This window comes from Gymnoscopelus microlampas (genome assembly GCF_963454915.1).
Source record: "Gymnoscopelus microlampas genome assembly, chromosome: 22".
Taxonomy (NCBI): Eukaryota; Metazoa; Chordata; class Actinopteri; order Myctophiformes; family Myctophidae; genus Gymnoscopelus; species Gymnoscopelus microlampas.
The window spans coordinates 44529258-44556757 of record NC_139959.1 but is presented as its reverse complement, the minus strand read 5'-3'; the positions used below and the strand labels follow the sequence as shown (position 1 = coordinate 44556757).

Sequence of the window (27500 nt, the reverse complement as noted above, 5' to 3'; positions counted from 1 at the left end):
TGCAAAGTAACTAGTAGCTAAAGTTTCAAATAATTGTAATTGAGTAAAAAGTACAATATTTGCCTCTGAGATGTAGTGGAGTAGAAGTTAAAAAATACTGATAATTGGAAATACTCCAGCGAAGTAAAAAAAATACCTAAAAATTCTACTTATAAGTTCAGTACTTGAGTAAATGTACTTAGTTACTTTACACCACTGGACCCTGCATTGTAAAGGCGGGGCAGCTGTTGCACACACGGGGAGAGAGAGAGAGGAGAGAGAGAGAGAGAGAGAGAGGAGGAGGAGGGAGCAGATCAACCTGCTCCGGTTGGATTGAATAGCCGGCAACAACGATCGTGTCTCCTCCGTGTTCAGAACCACAGACAGCTCCTCCCGTTTTGTAGTTCAGAACCGCGGACAGCTCCTCCCGTTTTGTAGTTCAGAACCGTGGACAGCTCCGTTTTGTAATTCAGAACCACGGACAGCTCCGTTTCGTAGTTCAGAACCGCGGACAGCTCCGCTTTGTAGTTCAGGACCACGGACAGCTCCGCGGAGCTTAATTTTCATCGTCAGCACTATGGTCACTATGGACAGCTCCGCTGTTTGAACTGAAACCACCGAGGATTTTAAACCTGGAGGACTCTCTCCTAAAGGACTGTAAGGACTACTGTAGGACTACTGTAGGACTACTGTAGGACTACTGTAGGAGATCTACATCTATACGAAGACACTCTAGCGACCTGATGCTGTAGGAGGACATGGAGACATCGTGACATTAAGAGGAGACATCATCATCATCATCATCATCATCAAGGATGTAATGATTCACATTATAATAAGAGCTGCCGGTGTTGATGCTGTTGATTCAGCCTGGAGAGAGAGAGAGACACACAGAGAGAGAGACAGGGAGAGAGAGAGTCACACCCACCGTCCTCTGTCAGTCTGGAGGTATTTATGGAGCTTATAGACCTATACTGTAACACTGTGTAGGATACTCTACTGTAACGTAGGATACCGTTGCGTTACCGTAACGGAACCGCTCTATACCTGGATTATAAACAGATTACTGGCTGCGTGCCGTTTAGGAGGAGCTTTATATGTAAAAAAAAAAAAAAAAAACCCTGCATATATTATTAACCCATTTAGACCCGGAACGCATCTGTGTCACTTTAGGTTTCTTTGGGCTATTAAAAAATAGCAGATATACAAGCTCGTAGCGCGGCACCGAGTGCCGCGCTATGAGCTTGTAGATCTGCTATTTTTGAAAAAAACGTGACATTTTATTTTAAAAATATTTTTTCCGATTTTTTTTTTTAGGATTTAGATTTTTTTAGACGCGGCCTCAGGTCTTAACGGGTTAATATGATTATGATGATGATTCCAGGGCGTGTGTTGTAACTGTTAGAGTTTAGAGCTCTGTGCTTTTTCTAAGAGCTCTGAGAGAGAGAGACGCACGCCGCGGGGCTCTCTCTGTATATTCTATCTATAGATCTAAATTAGATCAGATCAGATCTGTGTAACGACGTTGATGCGCAGCAGCTGATCCTCTCCGGATGAGTGACGCGCGTGAGGACCAACCGCCGCCGCGGGGGGGAGAGCCGCGGGGAGCGCCGGCCTCGCCGGCTGTGAGCGAGAGAGAGAGAGACCACCAGACTTGACCACCTGCCCCCCCCCCCCGCCGGGAGAGAGAGACAGAGAGAGACAGAGAGAGAGAGAGAGAGAGAGAGAGAGAGAGAGTCAGCTTTGCTCCCCGATGCGGCCAGCTGCGCTGCCTCCCTGCATGGTCTGTGTACCGTCCGCTTCTCCTCCGGTGGTGGTGGGGCTCGGTGGGAGACGCTCGCCGTCGTCGACGAGCGGCGGCGGACGACGACGACCGGGCGGCGGCAGCAGCCGCCCGCCACTAGGAGTCGGAGGAGCAGCAGGAGCAGGAGAAGCAGGAGGAGCGACGGCAGCGGCAGCGGCAGGAGCGGGATCGGCAGCGGGGCGACACCGCCATGCTGCGCCAGGTGTTGCACGCCGGCCTGCGCGGCTCCTTCCGCTCGCTGGGCCGCTTCGTGGCGGCGCACCCCGTCTTCTTCGCGTCGGGGCCCGTGCTCCTCTCCGTGCTGCTGGGCGCCTCCTTCAGCGCTACCGCGTGGAGGAGGGCGTGGAGGCGCTGACGGCGCCCCGGCACAGCTGGCCAAGATCGAGGGCAACCTGGTGGACTCGCTGTTCCCCGTCAACCGCTCCAAGCACGCCCTCTACTCAGCCTGCAGACGCCGGGACGCTACGGCCGGGTCATCGTCACGGGCAGGAAGGGCAGCGTGCTGGACCCCCAGCACCAGGATACCTATACTGAAGGTACTGACACACACATGTACCCCCCAGCACCAGGATACTATACTGAAGGTACTGACACACACATGTACCCCAGCACCAGGATACTATACTGAAGGTACTAACACACACATGTACCCCCCAGCACCAGGATACTATACTGAAGGTATACACACTATACCAGTGGTGTCCAAACTTTTTCAAAGGGGGCCATATTAGAAAATATGAAAACACCCAAAGGGCAGCTTCGCGCGCGTGCAAGCTGGCCCTTGGGTGTTTTCATATTTTTTTTGCGTCCCGGACCCGTGCGCGCACGAAAACTTTTGGTTATAGGCGGATTTGGGGGCGGATTTTGGGTGGATTTGGGGCGGAAATTAGCGGTTTTCAGGCGTTTTTTGGGCGTTTTATTGTTACTTTATTTCGGTTTTAGGGTTAAGGTTAGACTAGAGAAGGTGCTGCCATCCTGAGGCGAAGAAAGAAAATTCAACTTTCAGTTTTATAAATCTTTTTATTTTTTTTAGGGTGTAATTTACGTGTGTAATTACGTGTGTAATTTTTCTGCGTGGTGTGGTGTGTGCGTGCGTGCGTGCTGCGTGTGTGCGCGCGCAGTACTCACATTTCTTACTTAAGTAAAATTATCAATATCACAATGTGGAAATACTCTGTTACAACAAGCAAAAGTCCGGTATTCAACATTTACTTGAGTAAAAGTACAAAAGTAATTGGCATCAACATACTTGAATTACCAACAGTAAAAGTAGGCTACTCATTATGCAGAATGTCCCATTTCAAGCTTTAAAAATGTATTAATATCCTTTTGTGCGTGTGTGTGTGTGTGTGTGTGTGTGTGTGTGTGTGTGTTTCGGCACCGGGTGCCGCGCTACGAGCTTGTAGATCTGCTATTTTAGAAATATCGTTATTTTTTTGCAAATCTTGAGATTTTGAGTTTCAAAAGCGAACATTTGTAACTCAAATATTTGCTTTTGGGGGATTTAACAGTTTTTTGAAAAAACTTATGTTGCCATAATATCAGTGGTTCTTTTTTCCATGTCAAGGACCCCCAAAATGACATGTATTTAGCCACGGACCTAAAAATATATGTTTCAGGGACCCCCGGAAGCAAGATTCGAGTTAAAATTTTTCGCTTAAAACAATATATATATATTCAAAGATTTGCACACATTTTCACGATTTTCAAAAATAGCAGATCTACAAGCTCGTAGCGCGGCACTCGGTGCCGCGCAACGAGCTCGTAGATCTGCTATTTTTGAATAGCCAAAGTGTAAATAAAGCTTTTTAGCTCAAATCAAAAAGTGACACAGATGCTTCTTCAGGCTTCAAGGGATAATGTTTGTTAGTCACAGGGCTGTGTTGTGTTCTGCTCTACAAACCCACATCGTTTCAGTCACAACTGAGAACTGCCACAGTTAGACTGTGAGCTCTGTTCATTTCTGACAGCATATTGTGACGTAGTTGTGTTGTATAGTCATAGTATAGTCAGTATATTCAAAGTCAGTGTTTTTGAATAACATTTCATTTAGTCTCAGTCATATTTTAGTCTTCTGAAACGTTTAGTCGACTAGATCAGTGGTTCTCAAACATTTTCATGTCAAGGACCCCCAAATTGACACGTATTATAGCCCGCGGACCCCATTTGAAAAGATATGCCAGGGACCCCCCATAAGAGAAAATTTTTACGTCTCTAGCAGTTATTCTCAACCATTTTCAGTTTGACATGCATTAGGGCTACGGACCCCCATTTAATGGCATTTATATCTCTTGGACCCCAATTTATATTATAAAATTAATGTTAATTTAACTCTGAGAGTGTACAAATGGAACCAAATGGACCCGTCAGGGTCCATTTGGTTCCATTTGTACACTCTCAGAGTTACAGACCCATAAGGGTCCATTTGGTTACTATTCTATCATTTAGCTGGGGACCCCCTGGAACTCTGTCAAGGACCCCTGGGGGTCCCCGGACCCCACTTTGAGAACCAATGGACTAGATATCATAAGATTTTAGTTGACTAAATCTGCAGTTGATTTCGTCCACACAAATGTAGGTGGGCCTTGATGGCTGACTTTACACTTGGGTGGCACGCTGAAAATAGCAGATCTACAAGCTCACAGCGTTGTGAGCTTGTAGATCTGCTATTTTCAGAGTGCAACAAAAAGACAAGACAATGACTTGTCTTTTTGTTCTACTGGATCTCTTCTCCACTAGTCCTAGTTCTACTGGATCTCTTCTCCGCTAGTCTTAGTTCTACTGGATCTCTTCTCCACTAGTCTTAGTTCTACTGGATCTCTTCTCCACTAGTCTTAGTTCTACTGGATCTCGTCTCCACTAGTCTTAGTTCTACTGGATCTCTTCTCCACTAGTCTTAGTTCTACTGGATCTCTTCTCCACTAGTCTTAGTTCTACTGGATCTCTTCTCCACTAGTCTTAGTTCTACTGGATCTCTTCTCCGCTAGTCTTAGTTCTACTGGATCTCTTCTCCGCTAGTCTTAGTTCTACTGGATCTCTTCTCCACTAGTCTTAGTTCTACTGGATCTCTTCTCCACTAGTCTTAGTTCTACTGGATCTCTTCTCCGCTAGTCTTAGTTCTACTGGATCTCTTTTCCACTAGATCCCTCACTAACATTTTAGTCTAGTTTGTATGTGTTGACGAAATTGTCAATATATTTAGTCATAGTTTTGTTCATAATAGCTTAGTTTTTATTTAGTTTGTATGTACAGATGTGCCATTTCAAAACTTCACATGTCCTGCCATCGCCAAGACAGTACATTTTCAGGGGATTCCTAGGGCAATAAGAGGAACAAAGAAGGGCATTTAAAATGCTGAATTATTTTGATGATCACTGCTTTTATGATGCTAATTAATTTGAGCAACTGGTCAAGGACTCCTTCAAATCACCTTTCGACTCATAATGAGTCTGACACCTTCTTCAACACACATTCTTTTGTTCTCATGTATATGGATGTCTGTTGAAGGGAAAAACGGGGGTGTGTAGTGACAACTTCTTTTCAGGGGCAAAACAGTGCCTTTTTAAGGGCAGAACAGGGAGGAAAAAATGCATTTTCAGGGCACTTTCAGTGAAAGAACAGTAACGTGTGAAGTTTTGAAGTGGCACATCTGTAGTTTTCGTCAGTGAAAAAGGTTAGTCAACAGACATTTGTGGTGGTAGTTTTTTGTAGACAGAATGAACAGTGAGTTGTAGTTCTTTGTAGACAGAATGAACAGTGACACAGTGAGCTGACATTAGCAGCAGCTCAGCTCTGCCAACAGGCCCAGGCTGCCAAACAGTCTGAACTCCACTGGCAACGCAGGGAGAGAAACTAGCATTGATTGATCCTGTAGAGGGAAGTAATGGATCCATAGTTGATGGAAGAGTACAGTAATAATATAGACATCACAGTCACTGAGACGTTATTGAGGGGGACAAATAACCCATATCGCATCCGTGTAATTTGTAGATTTATTTGGCTATTCATAAAGAGCAGGTATGCAAGCTCACATCGCCAACATTATTTTTTCAGAGACCCCAGAAGCAAGAATTGGAGTTAAAAATGTTCGCTTTAACAACATTATTTTTTCAGAGACCCCAGAAGCAAGAATTGGAGTTAAAAATGTTCGCTTTAAAAATTTAAAAAACATATTCAAAGATTTGCACACATTTTCAAAAAAATCACACCCAGTGTGAAGTGGGCGGTGTGTGTGGTCATCACAACATGACTCACTTAAAAAAAACATAAATATGTTTTTTTTTTTTTTAAACATAAATATGTTTTTTTTTAAGTCCATACTGCTATTCATAGGGCTGCACATGTGTCATGTGTTTCGCTAGCCAATCACAGTCCTGAATTTGCAAAGTCAGCCAATCACATTACAGCCAGTGGTGATGACACTAGCTGTATTGTGATTGGCTGACTTTGCAAAAGTATAGATTTGCATTGACTGTGGAAGGGTTAGGGGTTGTAGACTGCGTTGTAGACTATTGGCCAATCACGGTGCAGGATTGGTCAGTGTCCAAACCTCACTTAAAGTGAGGTTTGGAAAAACGCAAATACGCAGATCTACAAGCTCATAGCGCTGCACTCTGTGCCGCGCTATGAGCTTGTAGATCTGCTTCTTTTGAATAGCCAAAGAAATCTAAAATGACGCAGATGCGTTCCCGGAGTTAAAGGATTATAGATGTAATAGCAGTCGATGCATTGAAACATATTATACTAAATAGAAGACCCTACATGAAACCCCCAACCCCCGTCCTTCCCTTTTGTTTTGTTTACCTTTTTTTTTTAATAGTTTTGAACCTTTTAAACTAGTTCTTTTTAATAAAGTAGTTTTTAGTGCCGCGCTACAAGCTTGTAGATCTGCTATTTTTGAAAAATCGTGAAAATGTGTGCAAATCTTTGAATATATATATTTTTAAAGCGAACATTTTTAACTCAAATCTTTGCTTCTGGGGGGGTCCCTGGAACAAAATATTTTGATGGGGGTCCGCGTGCCAAATACATATCATTTTGGGGGTCCTTGACATGAAAAATATTGAGCACCACTGATATAGAAACATACGTTTTTTTGAGAATACTGTTGAGATTTAGGAGACGTGTAGAATCGGTGCTTCAGGTCTCAATGGGTTAAGGGGTCTTCACACTGCTGTACTGTTTAGGTGATGAGTTATGATCTGAGAGGTTCCTGATGAATCAATAGACACATGGGTTTGTATAATAAGCTGATCGATACGCCCAGGCCCCACAACGCTAGTGATTTAAAGGCCCTACTGGCCCCAGGATGGGCTGGAAGCAATTAGTCTCACATAACCAGCAGATAAATGATGTCTTTCTAACTGCTAAACAATTTGTAAATGTAAAAGAAATAAATAACTGCATTGCAGATGCAGAACCAATGCAAAGGAGACAAAGGAGTACATAATGTTTCAATACGTCTTCTATTTAGTAGCATGTTGTACTATTACTGGAGAATGACTCTAGTAAAAGTGATCTGTGGTGACATCATCACATTAACCTGTTGAGTTCTGAAAGAAAAGGCAAAAGCAAAAACTGAAGCAAAAGTTCTAATCCAGTGAAAAGAGGATTTTATAAGTACTGTACTTTAGTGATGCATGATATATATTGATTATCATCATCATCATCATCATCATCAATCTGTACTATTTAGCTCAGTGGTTCTCAAACTTTTTCATGTCAAGGACCCCCAAATGGACACTTACAGATGTGCCATTTCAAAACTTCAAATGTCCTGCTATCGCCAAGACAGTACATTTTCAGGGGATTCCCAGGGCAATAAGAGGGACAAAGAAGGGCATTTAAAATGCTGAATTATTTTGATGATCACTGCTTTTATGATGCTAATTAATTTGAGCAACTGGTCAAGGACCTCTTCAAATCACCTTTCGCTTCATAATGAGTCTGACACCTTCTTCAACACACATTCTTTTGTTCTCATGTATATGGATGTCTGTTGAAGGGAAAAACGGGGGTGTGCAGTGACAACTTCTTTTCAGGGGCAAAACAGTGCATTTTTAAGGGCAGAAAAGGGAGGAAAAAAAATGCATTTTCAGGGCACTTTCAGGGAAAGAACAGTAACGTGTGAAGTTTTTAAGTGGCACATCTGTATTAGCCCGTGGACCCCCATTTGAAAAGATACATTTTAAGGACCCCCCAGTTTGACATGCATTAGGTCTACGGACCTGCCATTTAATGGCATTTCTATCGCTGGGACCCCAATTCATGTTTAAAATTAATGTCAACTTAACTCTGAGAGTGTACAAATGGTTCCATTTGTACACTCTCAGAGTTACAGACCCATAAGGGTCCATTTGGTTCCTGTCCATCATTTAGCTGGGGACCCCCTGGAACCCCCTCAAGTACCCCTGGGGGTCCCCGGACCCCACTTTGAGAACCAATGATTTAGCTCACTAAAGAGCATTTAGCTACCTGGGTCTTGTTTTCCCCCTTTTTCCCTCCAATGTAGTCGCTATAGTAACTGACTCCTCCTCAGTCTCCTCCTCTACTGAGGAGCCCCCACCGAGAGGATATACTGTCCTCTCCTCTACTGACTCACCTGGTGATGAGGAGTTCATCCACTGACCAAGATCACACACTACAACGTCACAGAAAAGCACACACACACACGCACGCACGCACGCACGCACGCACGCGCACACAGGCAAACAGACACACACACGCACACACGCACACACGCACACACACACACACACACACACACACACACACACACACACACACACACACACACACGCACACACACACACACACACACACAGGTCAATGCGACATTCTCTCAGCAGCAGACAGCAGCTCTCTGTGTGTTTACAGAGACTGGCATCAGGCTTGTTGCTTAGCAACCACCAACCAGCACCTAGATCTATCTATGCTGGCACTGTTGTCCTTTAGACAGACAGACAGACAGACAGACAGACAGACAGACAGACAGACAGACAGACAGACAGACAGGCAGACAGACAGGCAGACAGACAGGCAGGCAGGCAGGCAGGCAGACAGACAGACAGACAGACAGACGTTGGAGCATACAAGGACACAAATGTTAAAGAAACAGTACAGATTACATTCACAAAACCATGGCGTTTGCCTTCATGGTACAATAAGCATGTTACTCATTACTCTATGGGTATAAGTACTCAGTACTCTATGGGTATAAGTACTCTGTACTCTATGGGTATAAGTAACAGTATATCAGTAAGTACTCTTTACTGTTACTGGTACTTATACCCATAGAGTACTGAGTGATACCGTTACTTCATCAGACCTGATGAAGACCCTTTAGTGGTCAAAACGTTGCCTGAAACTATTCATTTAAATGTTCTACTGGGAGCTGACAGAGTGCAGACTTCCCCTCTTTACCACCATAGAAGTATTGTTGTCCAGCACCTGATAGGTTGTTTTTGTTCCATGTCTCTCTGAAGGTCCTCTATGTCTCCACAGCTCCACAGCACGGTGTCCCAGATGTTCTCCATGTTATCCATGTCTCTCTAAAGCAGGGGTCTTCAACAGGGGGTCTGGGACCCCTAGGGGGTCCTCAGAGTTACTACAGGGGGTCCGCCAAAATCTTTATGTGATATATATTTTTTTTCCCTTAACTTGAACCCTAGCATCCCTTTTCTGAGGAGAACTTTGCCAAAAATGGCAGATCTACAAGCTCACAACGCCTCGCACTGCGAGGCGTTGTGAGCTTGTAGATCTGCTATTTTTGGCAAAGAGGTATAGGTGTAGTCTAGAGGGGGAAAAAAGAGCAGACCAAGTAAACAAAAACAAAAAATCTGAAACACAATTTTTATACAATATAGAGGGGTGTCCCTGCTTCATCTCTCTGTCAGCTAAGGGGGTCCCTGCTTCATCTCTCTGTCAGCTAAGGGGGTCCCTGCTTCATCTCTCTGTCAGCTAAGGGGGTCCCTGCTTCATCTCTCTGTCAGCTAAGGGGTCCCTGCTTCATCTCTCTGTCAGCTAAGGGGTCCCTGCTTCATCTCTCTGTCAGCTAAGGGGTCCCTGCTTCATCTCTCTGTCAGCTAAGGGGTCCCTGCTTCATCTCTCTGTCAGCTAAGGGGTCCCTGCTTCATCTCTCTGTCAGCTAAGGGGTCCCTGCTTCATCTCTCTGTCAGCTAAGGGGGTCCCTGCTTCATCTCTCTGTCAGCTAAGGGGTCCCTGTTTCATCTCTCTGTCAGCTAAGGGGGTCCCTGCTTCATCTCTCTGTCAGCTAAGGGGTCCCTGCTTCATCTCTCTGTCAGCTAAGGGGTCCCTGCTTCATCTCTCTGTCAGCTAAGGGGGTCCCTGCTTCATCTCTCTGTCAGCTAAGGGGTCCCTGCTTCATCTCTCTGTCAGCTAAGGGGTCCCTGCTTCATCTCTCTGTCAGCTAAGGGGGTCCCTGCTTCATCTCTCTGTCAGCTAAGGGGTCCCTGCTTCATCTCTCTCTCAGCTAAGGGGTCCCTGCTTCATCTCTCTGTCAGCTAAGGGGTCCCTGCTTCATCTCTCTGTCAGCTAAGGGGTCCCTGCTTCATCTCTCTGTCAGCTAAGGGGGTCCCTGCTTCATCTCTCTGTCAGCTAAGGGGTCCCTGCTTCATCTCTCTGTCAGCTAAGGGGGTCCCTGCTTCATCTCTCTGTCAGCTAAGGGGTCCCTGCTTCATCTCTCTGTCAGCTAAGGGGTCCCTGCTTCATCTCTCTGTCAGCTAAGGGGTCCCTGCTTCATCTCTCTGTCAGCTAAGGGGGTCCCTGCTTCATCTCTCTCTCTTAGCTAAGGGGTCCCTGCTTCACCTGTCTCTCAGCTAAGGGGTCCCTGCTTCATCTCTCTCTTAGCTAAGGGGTCCCTGCTTCACCTGTCTCTCAGCTAAGGGGTCCCTGCTTCACCTGTCTCTCAGCTAAGGGGTCCCTGCTTCATCTCTCTCTTAGCTAAGGGGTCCCTGCTTCATCTGTGTCTCAGCTAAGGGGTCCCTGGTTCACCTGTCTCTCTTAGCTAGGGGGTCCTTGGCCTGAAAAGTTTGAGAACCCCTGCTCTAAAAGGTCCTCTATGTCTCCACAGCTCCATAGGATGGTGTACCAGATGCAGGTGACCGTCCCGTCCTCCGGCCTCCTCGGCAGCTTCAACTACTCCCTGTCCCACCTCTGTCTGCCCGACGACAAGAACCTGTGCATCGTGGACGACATCGTCCGCGCCATGGAGGAGGTGCAGGCGGCCCGCCGGGCCAACCGCAGCGCCATCCCCGCCATCCGCTACCCCATCACCCGCTTGGCCGACGGCCGCCAGGCCTACATCGGCCACCAGCTGGGCGGCGTCCAAGGGTGGGGGCCGGGCGGGGCCCTGCGGAGCGCCGCCGCCGGGGCCGGGCAACAAGGGGGCGGCGCCGCCAACAAGGCGGAGGGGGTGCGGTCGGCCCGGGCGCTGCAGCTCACCTACTACCTGCAGGCGCGCGCCGGCCTGATGGACAGGGTGGCGGGCCAATGGGAGCGGGCCTTCGTGGTGGAGCTGCGGCGCTTCGGGGCGAGCCACCCGACGCTGGCGCTGTTCCCCGCCACCTCGTCCTCGCTGCGGACCGACTTCCAGTTCTCCTCGGTGCTGGCGCGGCGCCCCCTGCTGGCCAGCCTGGGGGCGTGCGGCCTGCTGGCCGTGGCGTGCTGCTCCATGAGGGACTGCGTGCGGTCCAAGCCCTGGCTGGGCCTGCTGGCGCTGCTCTCCGTCACGCTGTCGGGCCTCACGGCCGCCGGGATCCTCAACCTGACGGGGGCCGCGTACAACTCCACCTACCTGGGCATCCCCTTTATCATGCTGGGTGAGTACTGTAGTCTGTTGGGGTCCGGGGACCCCCAGGGATACTTGAGGGGGTTCCAGGGGGTCCCCAGCTAAATGATGGACAGGAACCAAATGGACTCTTATGGGTCTGTAACTCTGAGAGTGTACAAATGGAACCAAATGGACCCTAACGGGTCCATTTGGTTCCATTTGTACACTCTCAGAGTTACATTAACATTGATTTTATAAATTGGGGTCCCAGAGGTATAAATGCCATTAAATGGGGGTCCGTAGCCCTAATGCATGTTAAACTGGGGGGTCCTTGAAATTAAAATGGTTGAGAATTACTGCTAGAGAGCCGTAAAAACCTTCTCTTCTGGGGGTCCCTGGCTTATGTTTTCAAATGGGGGTCCGCGGGCTAATTAGTGTAACTTTGGGGGTCCTTGACATGAAAAAGTTTGAGAACCACTGACATATAGTCTATATATGAAGTGTCAGTTCATATGAATGGTCTGTAGTTTCGTTGTTTTACCCCTGCTGGTGTCAGAAAGAATTACTCTCCATTTAAGCGGATGGGTTTTGTCGAACTTTAGACTTGATTTTCTTACCTTAATAAACATTATCATAAATATGCTTCCAGTCACTAGTTTAATGTTTTCTGTCAATCACCATGATATGCATTTTGGTAAATTATGGTCCTGTTTATTTGGGACCATTTTACATTACATCCATTCTCAACATGACGATTATGACGATTATGCAAACATAATTCAATTATGACTATCACAATATAGATCTATTAAACACTGTTACTGAACAAACACTCTATAGTAATGATTAATATCACAATATAGAGCTATTTAACACTATTACTGAACAAACACTCTATAGTAATGATTACTATCACAATATAGATCTATTTAACACTGTTACTGAACAAACACTCTATAGTAATGATTACTATCACAATATAGAGCTATTTAACACTGTTACTGAACACACACTCTATAGTAATGATTAATATCACAATATAGAGCTATTTAACACTGTTACTGAACAAACACTCTATAGTAATGATTACTATCACAATATAGAGCTATTTAACACTGTTACTGAACAAACACTCTATAGTAATGATTACTATCACAATATAGAGCTATTTAACCCTGTTACTGAACAAACACTCTATAGTAATGATTACTATCACAATATAGAGCTATTTAACACTATTACTGAACAAACACTCTATAGCAATGATTACTATCACAATATAGATCTATTTAACACTGTTACTGAACAAACACTCTATAGTAATGATTACTATCACAATATAGAGCTATTTAACACTGTTACTGAACAAACACTCTATAGCAATGAGTACTATCACAATATAGAGCTATTTAACACTGTTACTGAACAAACACTATATAGTAATGATTACTATCACAATATAGAGCTATTTAACACTGTTACTGAACAAACTCTATAGTAATGATTACTATCACAATATAGATCTTTTAACACATTGGCTGCCAATCGCGTAGATCTACGCGAACCTATTTAAAGCCGCAGCGTGCCAATCGCGTAGATCTACGCGAAAGGTCTTTTTTGTAGTTTACATTAGATTAAGTCATTACCTACATTGACAAGAAATTTCATCCATCTAGACCACAGAAAAGTTGTAAAATATCATTATCTGGTCAAGTGATAATATAAAACTTGTTATTCAAAACACTAAAGTCACATAAAGTCACATAAAGTCATATTAAACTGAAAGTCTGATCCGAGCAGCAAGCGGCTGCCTGTGTTGAGTGAGGCAGCAGCACCCGTGGCAAGCCAAAAAAAAAAAATGCGCACTGGACGTTAGATTACCCCCTCAGGCACAAAATATCATCCATCTAGACCACTAAACCTATTATTACAAAGCACTGAATCTGCATAAGAGCAGGGGGTCCGCGAATCTGTATCACACCGAAGGTTTTTTCTGTTTTTATAAAGTTTATCCGACTCCGAGCGATCAGCGTCTCTCCCCCTGCTTGGCTGCATTAGCCCTCACTGATCACTGAGTGCGCGCACACACACACACACACACACACACACACACACACACACACACACACACACACACACACACACACACACACACACACACACACACACACACACACACACACACGCCAAAGCCTGACATCGGGGACCCCCAGTCCACGGCCCGCCTGGGGGTCCCCGATCGATACACAAGCACAAGCCTGTCGCCTCTTTTTTCTCCAAAAAAACAACACGCTCCGACCGCAACCCCCCCTCCCACACACACACACACACACACACACACACAGCCCTGGTTCAGAGCGTACACACACACAACCTCCACACACACACACAACCTCCAACCCCCAGGCGGGGACCCCCAGTCCACGGCCAGGGACCCCCTGGCCACCTGGGGGTCCGAGGGTCCGAACGATCCGCACCTCCCCACACACACACACACACACACACACACACACACACACACACACTGAACACAAAACCTCCAACCGCCCAGGGACCCCCCACTGGAGGGTCCACCTCCAGTGAAAAATAACCTCAGCCTACCTTTAGCAGTTTTCTGCAACACGGTGGGATGTCCATATAAAAAATAAACTCCATAGACACGGTCGCCTTTTGTTTTTTTCCTCCAAGGAAAGACTGGTGATGCGAGGTTACTTGTTTTTCAAACAAAGTAGCGATGGCCAACTACACACACACACACACATACACACACACACACACACAGCCTCCAAGCCCAGGGACCCCCCCCGGTCCACCTCCAGTCCGCACCGATCATGATGGCACACGGATTTATCCTTATAGAAATAAACTTCATGGACGCAACTCCTGTGTATGTGCAAGGCTGCTAGTAGCCTGTAGTGAGGCGGACGCGCGCGCGCGCGCGCACACACACACACACACACACACACACACACACACACACACACACACACACACACACACATGATTCATGGCGACTGACGCGCGCAATGATCGCAATACGTTTTTATTTATTTCAAAGTGATGGTAGCGAGGCGAACACATCTCTCAAGTTACGCGGCGGCGGTATAAACAGTAAATAGTGCACGTACACTTTGTTTTGGGCTTGTTTTCATAGACCTGGTTGCTTACTTCTCTCCCAGAACCTGGCGATCACGTGACCACTGAAAGACGGTGTTCAACCTGTGGATCGGGCCCAACAACGCCTCGTTGTGAGCTTCTTGATAGAAATACTAATGTCCTTGCGGAAATTCATTTTGAGGCAGGCAGACAGGCAGGCAGGCAGACAGACAGACAGGCAGACAGACAGACAGGCAGGCAGACAGACAGACAGACAGACAGGCAGGCAGACAGACAGACAGACAGACAGACAGACAGGCAGACAGACAGACAGACAGACAGACAGAGGGGGGAGAGGAAGAAGAAGAGAGGGCTGGCTTGTAGATCTGCTATTTTCACAATATCTATCTGTGGAACCAGTCAAAGAAAATGGTGGTCCCCAGTTCAAATATGATTATTTTGGGGGGTCACGCCCTAGCATCCCTTATTTTTATTTATTTATCTTCACAAATTCTCATAAATGGCATAAAATAAAAAGCTGATCTAAAAGCTCAGTAAAAGCTTGTAGATCTGCTATTTGTTGCTATGAATACAGGTGGGGCTTGAGATTTTGACTTGTGTGGGCAAAAAGTTTAGAAAAGGAAGCTCTCGATGAATGTATTGATGTTGCACTTTGAACTTTGATATTATTGTTTATTATTTGAAAAAAAAAACATTTGAAAAAAAAAAACAGTGAATAATTACAGTTTGAAATGAGCTGAAATAAGCTTGCACTTTGGAAACAGTGATAAATGTACAATCAAAAGCATTTTTTTTTTAAAATCTTTTTATAAACAAGTATTTTTTACATGACTGATGTCAATGAAGGGGCAAAATAAATGTCAAAGACTTTTGAAATCATTTTATGCATCTAAAGTGTGTCCTTTTACTAAAACCCTCATATCTCTGAATCTAGAGAAAAAGGTCTGTTTTTGGTGAAGACCAAGCTGTATTCAACTACCTCTAGCTAAAGAACGGAACATGCTATCAACTCACTTTTTTTTTCAGAAAAAAGAAGAGATTCTAAGCTTTTTTTTTAGATATTCCATTTGTTTATAGTCATAACACAAAATGTTCTGTGAGTCCTCAAATATGAGTCAGAATGGTCAAAATTCCTGGCATTGGCTGATCCTGTTATAGAAAAACCTCTGGCAGTCAATGTGTTAACAAAAAAAACGGTTTGTTTTGACCAAAACATATCACTTACCTTCCCTCTTACCTCTAAGATGTGTTAATTAGCAGAAATATAGCCCAACATAAAAGCGAAAGCTGTTCCCTGTTGGTTTAATTAATTCAACATTTCTATGTTTCCTCCTAGGGTTACATTTAATCTAGGTGAATGAGGAGGAGACATCTTATTTTGATACAATGTTTTGTACATTAAAAGGATTTGTGGCACAACATGAATGTGAGATTCATGTTGTTTGTAGATAGATAGATAGATAGATAGATAGATAGATAGATAGATAGATAGATAGATAGATAGATATCTTTATCTTTTACACTATGATTTATCTGCTCTTTGGAAATAAATGTCAACTCATTTAATTACTTCGACTGAGCATTACAAATCAGAGCAAATCATGGCAATTTTCTTTCTTTTTATACATAGATGTTTATTTGCCTTTTTGCAGCAAATAACCCACAATCAAAACAACAAAAGATCAAAAGAAAAGGAAAGAAAAGAAAAAAAAAAACAATTTGGCAGACATATTAAACAAAAACAAATAAGATTTGAAAAACAGGACGTGTGCTTGAAATCAAAATACACAGAAGTATAGCACGACATTAGCATGGCACGTACCATTTACACTAAAACACACACTTTCAGATCACCTATTACAGTTTTTTTTAGAAAAACGTCATACTTCATCTGGAGCTTAGCAGTAATCTTTTCCATAGTAGGCTATACACTAGTGATGCGCGGATTGACCCGTAACCTGCGGGACCCGGGGGTCAACCCGCGGCGCGGGTGGGTCAAGTCAGAATTTCGGAGGCAATTATGCGGGCTGTGGGTGAGCGGGTCAGCCGCTCTCACACGCAAAAAAAATAAAAAAAATCACATGCTCTTATTTTGTCTTTATTCCTAATAAGAATAAGAATAATAACAATAAAACAGTTTGAATACACTTGGGGATTATTTTCTAACCATGATTTTACAGAATAAAAAAAAAATCGCGGGTCGCGGGGCGGGTTGAGCCATAGATTTATATATGGGTTCGCGGGGCGGGTTGAGGCGGGTTGGGTTCCGTCGCGGGGCGGGGCGGGGCGGGTCATGAAAAAACCCGACCCGCGCATCACTACTATACACTCTCAACAACCTCTCATGCCATTGACTCGTTTTAGGTGCTAGAGGATAGGGTCATCATTGTAGGTGCTAGAGGATAGGGTCATCATTGTAGGTGCTAGAGGATAGGGTCATCATTGTAGGTGCTAGTGGATAGGGTCATCATTGTAGGTGCTAGTGGATAGGGTCATCATTGTAGGTGCTAGAGGATAGGGTCATCATTGTAGGTGCTAGTGGATAGGGTCATCATTGTAGGTGCTAGAGGATAGGGTCATCATTGTAGGTGCTAGTGGATAGGGTCATCATTGTAGGTGCTAGAGGATAGGGTCATCATTGTAGGTGCTAGAGGATAGGGTCATCATTGTAGGTGCTAGAGGATAGGGTCATCATTGTAGGTGCTAGTGGATAGGGTCATCATTGTAGGTGCTAGAGGATAGGGTCATCATTGTAGGTGCTAGAGGATAGGGTCATCATTGTAGGTGCTAGTGGATAGGGTCATCATTGTAGGTGCTAGAGGATAGGGTCATTATTGTAGGTGCTAGAGGATAGGGTCATCATTGTAGGTGCTAGAGGATAGGGTCATCATTGTAGGTGCTAGAGGATAGGGTCATCATTGTAGGTGCTAGTGGATAGGGTCATCATTGTAGGTGCTAGTGGATAGGGTCATCATTGTAGGTGTTAGAGGATAGGGTCATTATTGTAGGTGCTAGAGGATAGGGTCATCATTGTAGGTGTTAGTGGATAGGGTCATCATTGTAGGTGTTAGAGGATAGGGTCATCATTGTAGGTGCTAGTGGATAGGGTCATCATTGTAGGTGCTAGTGGATAGGGTCATCATTGTAGGTGCTGGTGGGTTACATGTCGGCTTTCCGACATGTCGTCTTTCCGACGGTTACTAACCCTAACCCTAACCCAGGGGTGATGCAACTTTCATGATGTAGAGGGCCACCTGTGGTGGAAAAAGCACTCAAATTCTTTACTTCAGTAAAAGTACCAATACTGCAATATAAAAATACTCAGTTACAAGTAAAAGTTCAGAATTAAACATTTACTTGAGTAAAAGTACAAAAGTATTGGCATCAAAATGTACTTAAAGTACCAAAAGTAAAAGTACTAAATATTTGAAAATAGCCGATCTACAAGCTCACAACGCGTCGCGATGCGACGCGTTGTGAGCTTGTAGATCTGCTATTTTCAAATAGCCTAGGTATAAAATAGGTTTAAAGTGGTTAATGTATGTTTCATTATATCATAATTTATATCTGAAAAGTAACTAGTAACTAAAGTTTTCAAGTAATTGTAGTGGAGTAAAAGTACAATATTTTCCTCCGAGATGTAGTGGAGTAGAAGTAAAAGTATTGGAATTTGGAAATACTCAAGTAAAGTACAAATACCTCAAAATTGTACTTAAGTACAGTACTTAAGTAAATGTACTTAGTTACTTTCCACCACTGAGGGCCACTATATTTCCACACTCACTCCAGAGGGCCACATTGCATATAGCCTACTGTCTCTCCGTATTTTAACTTTTTTCGCCATTCATATCACACAAAAGTAGCAAAAAATAGCCGATCTACAAGCTCAAAACGCGTCGCAGTGCGACGCGTTTTGAGCTTGTAGATCGGCTATTTTTGCTATTTTTGAATTGGAATCCAGATTTCTTTTTTGCTATTTTTGAATTACATCCTGGAAAGTAACATTTTTATTTTATTTCAAATGCATTTAGTTATACTTATATTAACTTTATGAACTTAAATACAAATACATTGAACATAAAAAACACATTTTTTTATGTACAAAGACATTAAGCTACTACTAGACTGAAGTAATTAAAGCGGGTCATGTTTGCATGTTTGGAATCATAACAGCTGAAATCAATAATATATCAGTATTCCGATGTTAACCTGCGGGCCGCATTAAGTGAAGGTGGGGCCGTATGTGGCCCCCGGGCCGCCAGTTGCCCATGTATGCCCTAACCCTAACCGCATGCGGAAGCCACGTAGTCGGAAAGGCGACATGTCGGAATGGAAGGCAGTTACCATGCTAGTGGATAGGGTAATCATTTGTTTTGATATCAGCAAAATGTAAACTATACCTGTTTACACACAGTATTTTACTTCCATGTTTGACAAAATAGCAACCGATCAACCAAAAATGTTTTTGTAATCTTTTTTTATAAGAGGATTATGAACTTAGTGCTGATGACGTTTCTCGCAACTTGAATTTACGACGTTTTGGGAAACGAATGGAGGAGCAGGTTTTGCTGCCCAGAAACATCGACCCAAACTCTGCTGACTGCACTTTAATGTCGTTTTATAGGCATTTAGATGATTTAACCGTGTTAACGTTGTTTTATAGGCTCCAACGCAGTGGTGGAAAAAGTACTCAAATTCTTTACTTAAGTAAAAGTACCAATACTGCAATATAAAAATACTCTGTTACAAGTAAAAGTCCAAAATTAAAAATGTACTTGAGTAAAAGTACAAAAGTATTGGCATCAAAATGTACTTAAAGTACCAAAAGTAAAAGTACTAAATATTTGAAAATAGCAGATCTACAAGCCCACAACGCGCCGCGATGCGACGCGTTGTGAGCTTGTAGATCTGCTATTTTCAAATAGCCTATAGGTATAAAATAGGTTTAAAGTGGTTAATGTGTGTTTCATTATATCATCATTTATATCTGAAAAGTAACTAGTAACTAAAGTTTTAAAATAAATGTAGTGGAGTAAAAGTACAATATTTGCCTCCGAGATGTAGTGGAGTAGAAGTAAAAGTATTGGAAATAGGAAATACTCAAGTAAAGTACAAATAACTCAAAATTGTACTTAAGTACAGTACTTAAGTAAATGTACTTAGTTACTTTCCACCACTGCTCCAACGCGAGCCATTAGATTATTTAACATTTAGGCAGGAGAGATCTTTTGGACGGCTTCACTAATGGTAATGGAGTTAACCCTTCGTTGGATGGATGGCTGTGATTGGCGACCTCACTAAATCCACGGAGATCTCATTACACGTCTGCAGGAGATCCGTCTAAATCTCTTACGTCATATAACCGACAGACAGTGTTATTTTAATGTTCATAATTTGTTATAAACGTCTTGGGTGAAATGATTAAGAAATATCATATAGTTTTGTTCTAGATCAGTTTTTCAATTTTTCTGAAAAAGCGTTTTAAATGACTTAGGCCATTAGTTTAAGAAGGTGATGAGGCGCAGTGGTGGAAAGTAACTAAGTACATTTACTTAAGTACTGTACTTAAGTACAATTTTGAGGTATTTGTACTTTACTTGGGTATTTCCAATTTCCAATGCTTTTACTTCTACTCCACTACATCTCAGAGGCAAATATTGTACTTTTACTCCACTACATTTACTTGAAAACTTTAGTTACTTGTTACTTTTCAGATTTAAATTGTGATTTACTGAAACATACATTAACCCCTTTAAACCTATTTTAACTCACTGAGTGCCATTAACATGTTTCACGTGTTTTACTGCTATTGCGCAACGTGCCATTAACGTGTTTGACGTGTTTTTGAAAAAAATGAAAAAATTGAAAAAATGTTAAAGTTCAGAACCCAAGATATCATTACCTGAAGATGTGCAGCTCCATCCACTCCTTGTTTAACTTAGAACTAAAAAATGCTATATCTCTGTTCCTAAGCACTTATTGTTTTCTGTGAAAAAAACTCTGGCACTTTTCAGAATCAATTCTGAAATAATTCTGGCAATCCTGGCACTCAGTGAGTTAAACCTAGGCTATTTGAAAATAGCCGATCTACAAGCTCACAACGCGTCGCATCGCGACGCGTTGTGAGCTTGTAGATCGGCTATTTTTAGTACTTTTACTTTTGATACTTTAATTACATTTTGATGCCAATACCTTTGTACTTTTAAAAAGTAAGTAAAAAGATAAAGTCAACTATGATGATTATGCAGAATAATTGTGATTAAGTCATTATGTAATGACTGTAACAGACAAGACACTGGTGTGTGTGTGTGTGTGTGTGTGTGTGTGTGTGTGTGTGTGTGTGTGTGTGTGTGTGTGTGTGTGTGTGTGTGTGTGTGTGTGTGTGTGTGTGTGTGTGTGTGTGTGTGTGTGTGTGTGTGTGTGTGTGGGGGGGGGGGGTGTCTCACACACACACACACACACACACACACACACACACACACACACACACACACACACACACACACACACACACACACACACACACACACACACACACACACACACACACACACAGAGAGAGAGCTTATAAATACCATTATTACCCTGCATTGTGAGGGAGGAACTGAGCTTAAAATAACTAGAGAGAGAGAGAGAGAGAGAGAGAGAGAGAGAGAGAGAGAGAGAGAGAGAGAGAGAGAGAGAGAGAGAGAGAGAGAGAGAGAGAGAGAGAGAGAGAGAGAGAGAGAGAGAGAGAGAGAGAGAGAGAGAGAGAGAGAGAGAGAGAGAGAGAGAGAGAGACAGAGAGAGAGACTGACTCAGAGAGAGAGAGACTGAGACAGAGAGAGAGAGAGAGAGAGAGAGAGAGAGAGAGAGAGAGAGAGAGAGAGAGATATGGCAGTAGTGCAGTGGTGGACACAGTCTATAGAAAAGCCTATAAAAAGCATCAATTTAATGAAATGGACAAAAAGCAAAGCCATAGAGGGAAGATTTGTGCTGTCAGACAGAAACCAGTACAAAGCCACTTTAATCACAATACAACACAGACGCATTGTAACAGACGAGTCGTTGGTGAAGTGGTTAAGACGGCAACTCGCTGGCTTTAGCTGGCTCGGTGGTGCCTCTAGTGGCTCCAGTTGGCTTGAGACTGCGCGCCTCCGTCATGGTCCCAAACCCAAAGTCATATTATGAGTCATCTGTGTCGGTAGGTCAGTACCAGTTGTGGAAAGTAACTAAGTACATTTACTCAAGTACTGTACTTAAGTACAATTTTGAGTATTTCCAATTTCCAATATTTTTACTTCTACTCCACTACATCTCAGAGGCAAATATTGTACTTTTACTCCACTACAATTATTTGAAAACTTTAGTTACTAGTTACTTTTCAGGTATAAACTATGATATAATGAAACATACATTAACCACTTTAGCCCTATTTTATACCTATAGGCTATTTGAAAATAGCAGATCTACAAGCTCACAATGCGTCGCAAAGCGACGCATTGTGAGCTTGTAGATCGGCTATTTTCAAACATTTTTGTACTTTTACTTTTGGTACTTTAAGTACATTTTGATGCCAATACTTTTGTACTTTTACTCAAGTACATTTTTAATTCAGGACTTTTACTTTTAACAGAGTATTTCTATTTTGCAGTATTGGTACTTTTACTTAAGTAGAGAATGTGAGTACTTTTTCCACCACTGGTCAGTATCTCCTGATAACACCCTATGAATGGGCTCATATAAATGGTGGGTATAGGTCAGAATGTCGCCCTACTTCGCCCATTCAGCGGTCTGATAAAACGCAATCTCGGAACCCAGAGTACAACTGAAAAGGAAAAACAGCGACCTCTGCTGTTCGTGCCTCCTCAGTTATACTCTGGGGCAAAGACGACGGAGCGCACGTGCGCAAGGAGACCGGGGTTTAAGTCTGCCTTCACCGCTCCACTTCCGGGTGGTGCGACTACATTTTCATTCCCACTAACAATATTTCTACACGGAACACTAACACCACTTCTCCCAGAGAACATGGATGGTTTTGGTTATAAGCCTACTTGTTTCTATGATGAAAGAACAAGTTAAAATGTGAATATCTTTCCGTGGTTTTGTCCGCGGACGCTATTGTTAAATTAGTTTTGGTTAGTTTCCAGTAGGGAAAGAACGACGGACACGTGAATCCCGCCCACTACATTTGATTGGGTAAAGCGCGGCCTGCCTCCTGATCTGAAGGCACGCCCACTCCCACACAGTGTGCACACGTTCTGACGAACCTTCAGGACAGATTCCAACGCAGTGCAGAATCTGTTCTTGAGAGATTAGATAAAACGTGATAATGTCTCATTCAGTGCATTGAGAGCATCTGAATGGGCCACATGCACAGAGGAAGCTTTAAGTCTGATCCAAGTCTGATTTACTTGAATAATTTAGTTATAATAAATATTTCAAACAATATGTGAGGGAAATGGGAAGTGTCTTTTGGCAGTGTGCAAAATACATGAGCTGCCATCAGTCCAGCATTTTGCTACAGACAGACAGGCAGGCAGGCAGGCAGGCAGGCAGGCAGGCAGACAGACAGACAGACAGACAGACAGACAGACAGACAGACAGACAGACAGACAGACAGACAGACAGACAGAGTGAGAGGCAGACAGACAGACAGTCAGATGACTCATGAATAGATCAGAATGTAAATACATGGTGTGAATATTGTGCTGACAGCAGAGCAGGTGCTCAAACCTTTTCATGTCAAGGACCCCCAAAATGGTATGTATTTGGCCGCCGACCGGTCCTTGACAAGGAAAAAAGAACCACTGATATTATGGCGACATAAGTTTTTTCAAAAAACTGTTGAATCCCCCAGAAGCAAAGATTTGAGTTACAAATGTTCGCTTTTCAAACTCAAAAAACTAACTTTCTAACTAAAAAAACTCAGATTTGCAAAAACAAATAACGATTTTTCAAAAATAGCAGATATACAAGCTCATAGCGCGGCACTCGGTGCCGCGCTATGAGCTTGTATATCTGCTATTTTTGAATAGCCCAAAGTCTAAAATCTGTTAAGTCTAAAAATATTCTAAAAAAGGTCTTAAAGGGTTAAACCCTAAAAAAAGCAGAAATGTCAATTTCAATTTATTCTTATCATGTACAATTACTTAGAGAGAGAGAGAGAGAGAGAGAGAGAGAGAGAGAGAGAGAGAGAGAGACAGATGGTCAGAGGCAGTGTGTCTCTTGACCTTATTTAACTCGGTGGATTCGGCATCCTCTGTTACAGCGTCTGTTCATTCTGTCACGGTAAAGACACCCAGGACCTGTGTGTGTGTGTGTGTGTGTGTGTGTGTGTGTGTGTGTGTGTGTGTGTGTGTGTGTGTGTGTGTGTGTGTGTGTGTGTGTGTGTGTGTGTGTGTGTGTGTGTGTGTGTGTGTGTGTGTGTGTGTGTGTGTGTGTGTGTGTCTCTCCTCAATGAAAGGCTGGGCCTCCAAGATCTTACCTACCGTACATTCAAAGGAATAGTTCACCCAAAAGAATACGTAGTATGTTCTATCATTTAACAGATGCCATACAGCCTTGAATATATATACGGGGGGGTGTAGTGACAACTTCTTTTCAGGGGCAAAACAGTGCATTTTAAGGGCAGAAAAGGGAGGGAAAAAAATGCATTTTCAGGGCACTTTCAGGGAAAGAACAGTAACGTGTGAAGTTTTGAAGTGGCACATCTGTATGCCCATATGATGACCACGGATATGCTCTAAAAGTGTGAAAAACATATTTCTCATTTCACTACACCTTTAATATCTCTCCATCACCATGTCTGATTCGCTTTTCCCTTGCAGGGATTGCACACACACACACACACACACACACACACACACACACACATGCCATACAGCCTTGAATATATCTAGATTATTATTATTTATGTTTTGTCACGTGAAAGTACAGTTCGTTTAGTACGGTATTTTTTGGGGGGATAAAACGTAAAATAACTATAAAATGTGCTCCTCGGAGCACAGGTCTCCGCCAGTTCTGGAACGTTGTAATAGAGGTTGTGTTGTGTGTCAGGGATCTTTGTTTGTGCCAAATCTGGGCTGCACGTGATCGGTGGAGCTGCCCCTGTTGTTGTGATTGTGAAGTTACTAACTACTTAAACCTCAACGTCCGTATGAAAGGGAAATGACAGTAACGGAAAACTCTGAGCCCTGAGGGACTCCATAAAGGTATCTAAATGGTTAAAGACGCACTGCAGTGACATTTTCGGTCATTTTATTTTGAAGGTTCAATCTGAAACGTCGGCTCAACCGACTCTAAACCAATCAGAAGGTCCCATCCCTTCAGGCTATGGGACGTTGGATCTCAATCACTTCACTAGTGTTTGTTTACAAGTGAGAGAGAGACGGCCAGTGAAGCACGTTTGCTACTACCTGGCTTATTTCTAACCTATAATGTTTTCAGATACATATTGTAGTGTGCAGATGAAGTTTAAAATGAGTAATACACTCATCTTCAATGAGATTCAAAACGGAGTATCTCTGTAATTAAAATCAGCTGTGTTTGAAGAACGTGCAGCTATGGGAATCAAACAGGTGCATGTAATCAAGATTCATTTATTTTCATGAAGGCTGCGTTATGTCATCACGCAGCACGTTTTCCTTTACAGGAAGTAATTAAGATTGGCTTTTTAGGGACTTTAGATATAAAATTACACAAAAATGTTTGTTTTTTATTTTTTTTTGGCATCTATTGTTAGGTATGCCCATATGATGACCACGGATATGCTCTAAAAGTGTGAAAAACATATTTCTCATTTCACTACACCTTTAATATCTCTCCATCACCATGTCTGATTCGCTTTTCCCTTGCAGGGATTGCACGCACACACGTACGCGCACACACACACGCACACGCACACGCACACACACACACACACACACACGCACACGCAAACACACACGCACGCAAACACACAAGCACGCACACACACACACACACACACACACACACACACACACACACACACACACACACACACACACACACACCCCCTCTGTGGCAGCCTCACACTCCATCGAGGTGTGAAGTGATTTGGTGGTGGTTTGGTACGACCCCCCTCCCCCCCCCCCCCCCCCCCCCTCATATGGGGGCCCGCTATGTCACCGGTGACTCACGGTTGCCTCGGCAACCACAGAGGTGCAAAACCACCTGCTGTATGCATGCTGTATGAGGCAGAGACTCTAATGTTATACCTCCAACCTGTGGCTCCCAGATAATATATATATATATAGGATGCCGACTTATGTAAAACAAATGTGTTTTACTCCTACTTAATGTTGTCCAAACATCACGCACATCGGTACACGTCAGAATCAGAATCAGAATCAGAATCAGGTTTATTGTCACATCACAGGTTTACAAGGTAAAACAGTGGGTGAAATTCGTTTTTGTACAACATTCCCATCGCAACGTTAAATTCCGTAGAAAGAAGAGTGGGGAGAGAGAAAAAGAAGAGGGGTAGGGGGTTAAGTGGGAAGGAGATCAACAGAGAACAATAGAAGGCCAAAACAAGTTATCTACATATTTACAAAGTACCTGAGATAAGAGACAAACTAAGGTGCCTGAGCATAGCAGCAATGTATGTATACTGTGCATGATATACTTATAGACGCTAAGGTGCTTAGAGAGAAAAAGAGCGCAATAATAATATAAAAATAAAAAAAAGTCATCTCTGTAGTCAGGTGATCGAGACAGATCCGTCCCATTTTTCACTTTCCAGCCTAATAGGATCTATTCACAGCAGCCATATTATGAAGACATTCACAGTGTGTTACCAATGATACTAATGAAGGCTCTGTTCCATTTAGTGTAGAACAGTGGTTTCCACGACCCCCATAACTCTCAGAGTTACACACCTGTAAGGGGCCATTTGGAAGCCCATGAGGGTCCCCGGACCCCAACTGTAGACCCACTGGTGTAACAGAGTGTTTCCAGTGAGCCAACATGCACAATATCAGCACCCTGACTCTGTTTGACCATGAATGGAACAGAGCCTTCACAATATGGCTGCATCCTGTGAATAGAGCCTATTGGCGAATTCCGAACATTGCTGGGCCCCACAATAGCCTACCTGACCTGGCGGAGACCTGTGCTCTTGGCAATTTTTGAACAGCCAACATCTAAAAGGACGTGTGATTGTGATGCAATGTTAACCACTTTTGCTGGAGACGCTCGTGACACTCATGACACGTGTCACATTAAAGGCCTTAAAGGGATAGTTCACCCAATTATTTAACCCATTGATTCTACATGTCTCCTAAATCAAGTTTTCTGAAAAACGTTTGTTTCTATATCAGTGGTGCTCAATCTTTTTCATGTCAAGGACCCCAAAATGATATGTATTTGGCCGTGGACCCCCATCAAAATATGTTGTTCCAGGGACCCCCCAGAAGCAAAGATTTGAGTTAAAAATATTCGCTTTAAAAATATATATATTCAGAAGATTTTCAGACATTTTCACGATTTTTCAAAAATAGCAGATCTACAAGCTCGTAGCACGGCACTCGGTGCCGTGCTACGAGCTTGTAGATCTGCTATTTTTGAATAGCCCAACGTGTATAATAAAGCTTTTTAGCTCAAATCTAAAAATGACACAGTTCCAGGTCTTAATGGGTTAAAGGGATAATTCACCCAATTATTTAATCGATCGATTAGTCACCGACCTTTTCACCTTTTTCTACTTTTGAAACGTCTTTCCCAAACAGTGGGTCGGGACTCGGGACCAATTTGTGGATTGTGGATAGATTCTTGTTGCTCTCAAGTGAATAGCTCTTATTTCTCCTC

General features: G+C 43.3%; 1 protein-coding gene and 1 long non-coding RNA gene across 2 annotated transcripts in view; one reads left to right on the top strand and one right to left on the bottom strand.

The window, feature by feature from the left end:
* Positions 1 to 27500, bottom strand: part of LOC311039202 — a 765206-nt gene that overhangs the window by 578564 nt on the left and 159142 nt on the right. The gene's annotated exons all lie outside the window — the stretch shown is intronic.
* ptchd1 (patched domain containing 1) overlaps positions 1974 to 27500 on the top strand; it is a gene marked incomplete at both ends in the record, with an annotated part of 37697 nt that continues 12170 nt past the window's right edge. The window contains 6 exon segments of the mRNA XM_084048512.1: positions 1974 to 2099; positions 2105 to 2150; positions 2153 to 2224; positions 2227 to 2309; positions 2311 to 2319; positions 10875 to 11622. Of these exon segments, the coding sequence (XP_083904638.1) occupies positions 1974 to 2099; positions 2105 to 2150; positions 2153 to 2224; positions 2227 to 2309; positions 2311 to 2319; positions 10875 to 11622 (1084 nt within the window).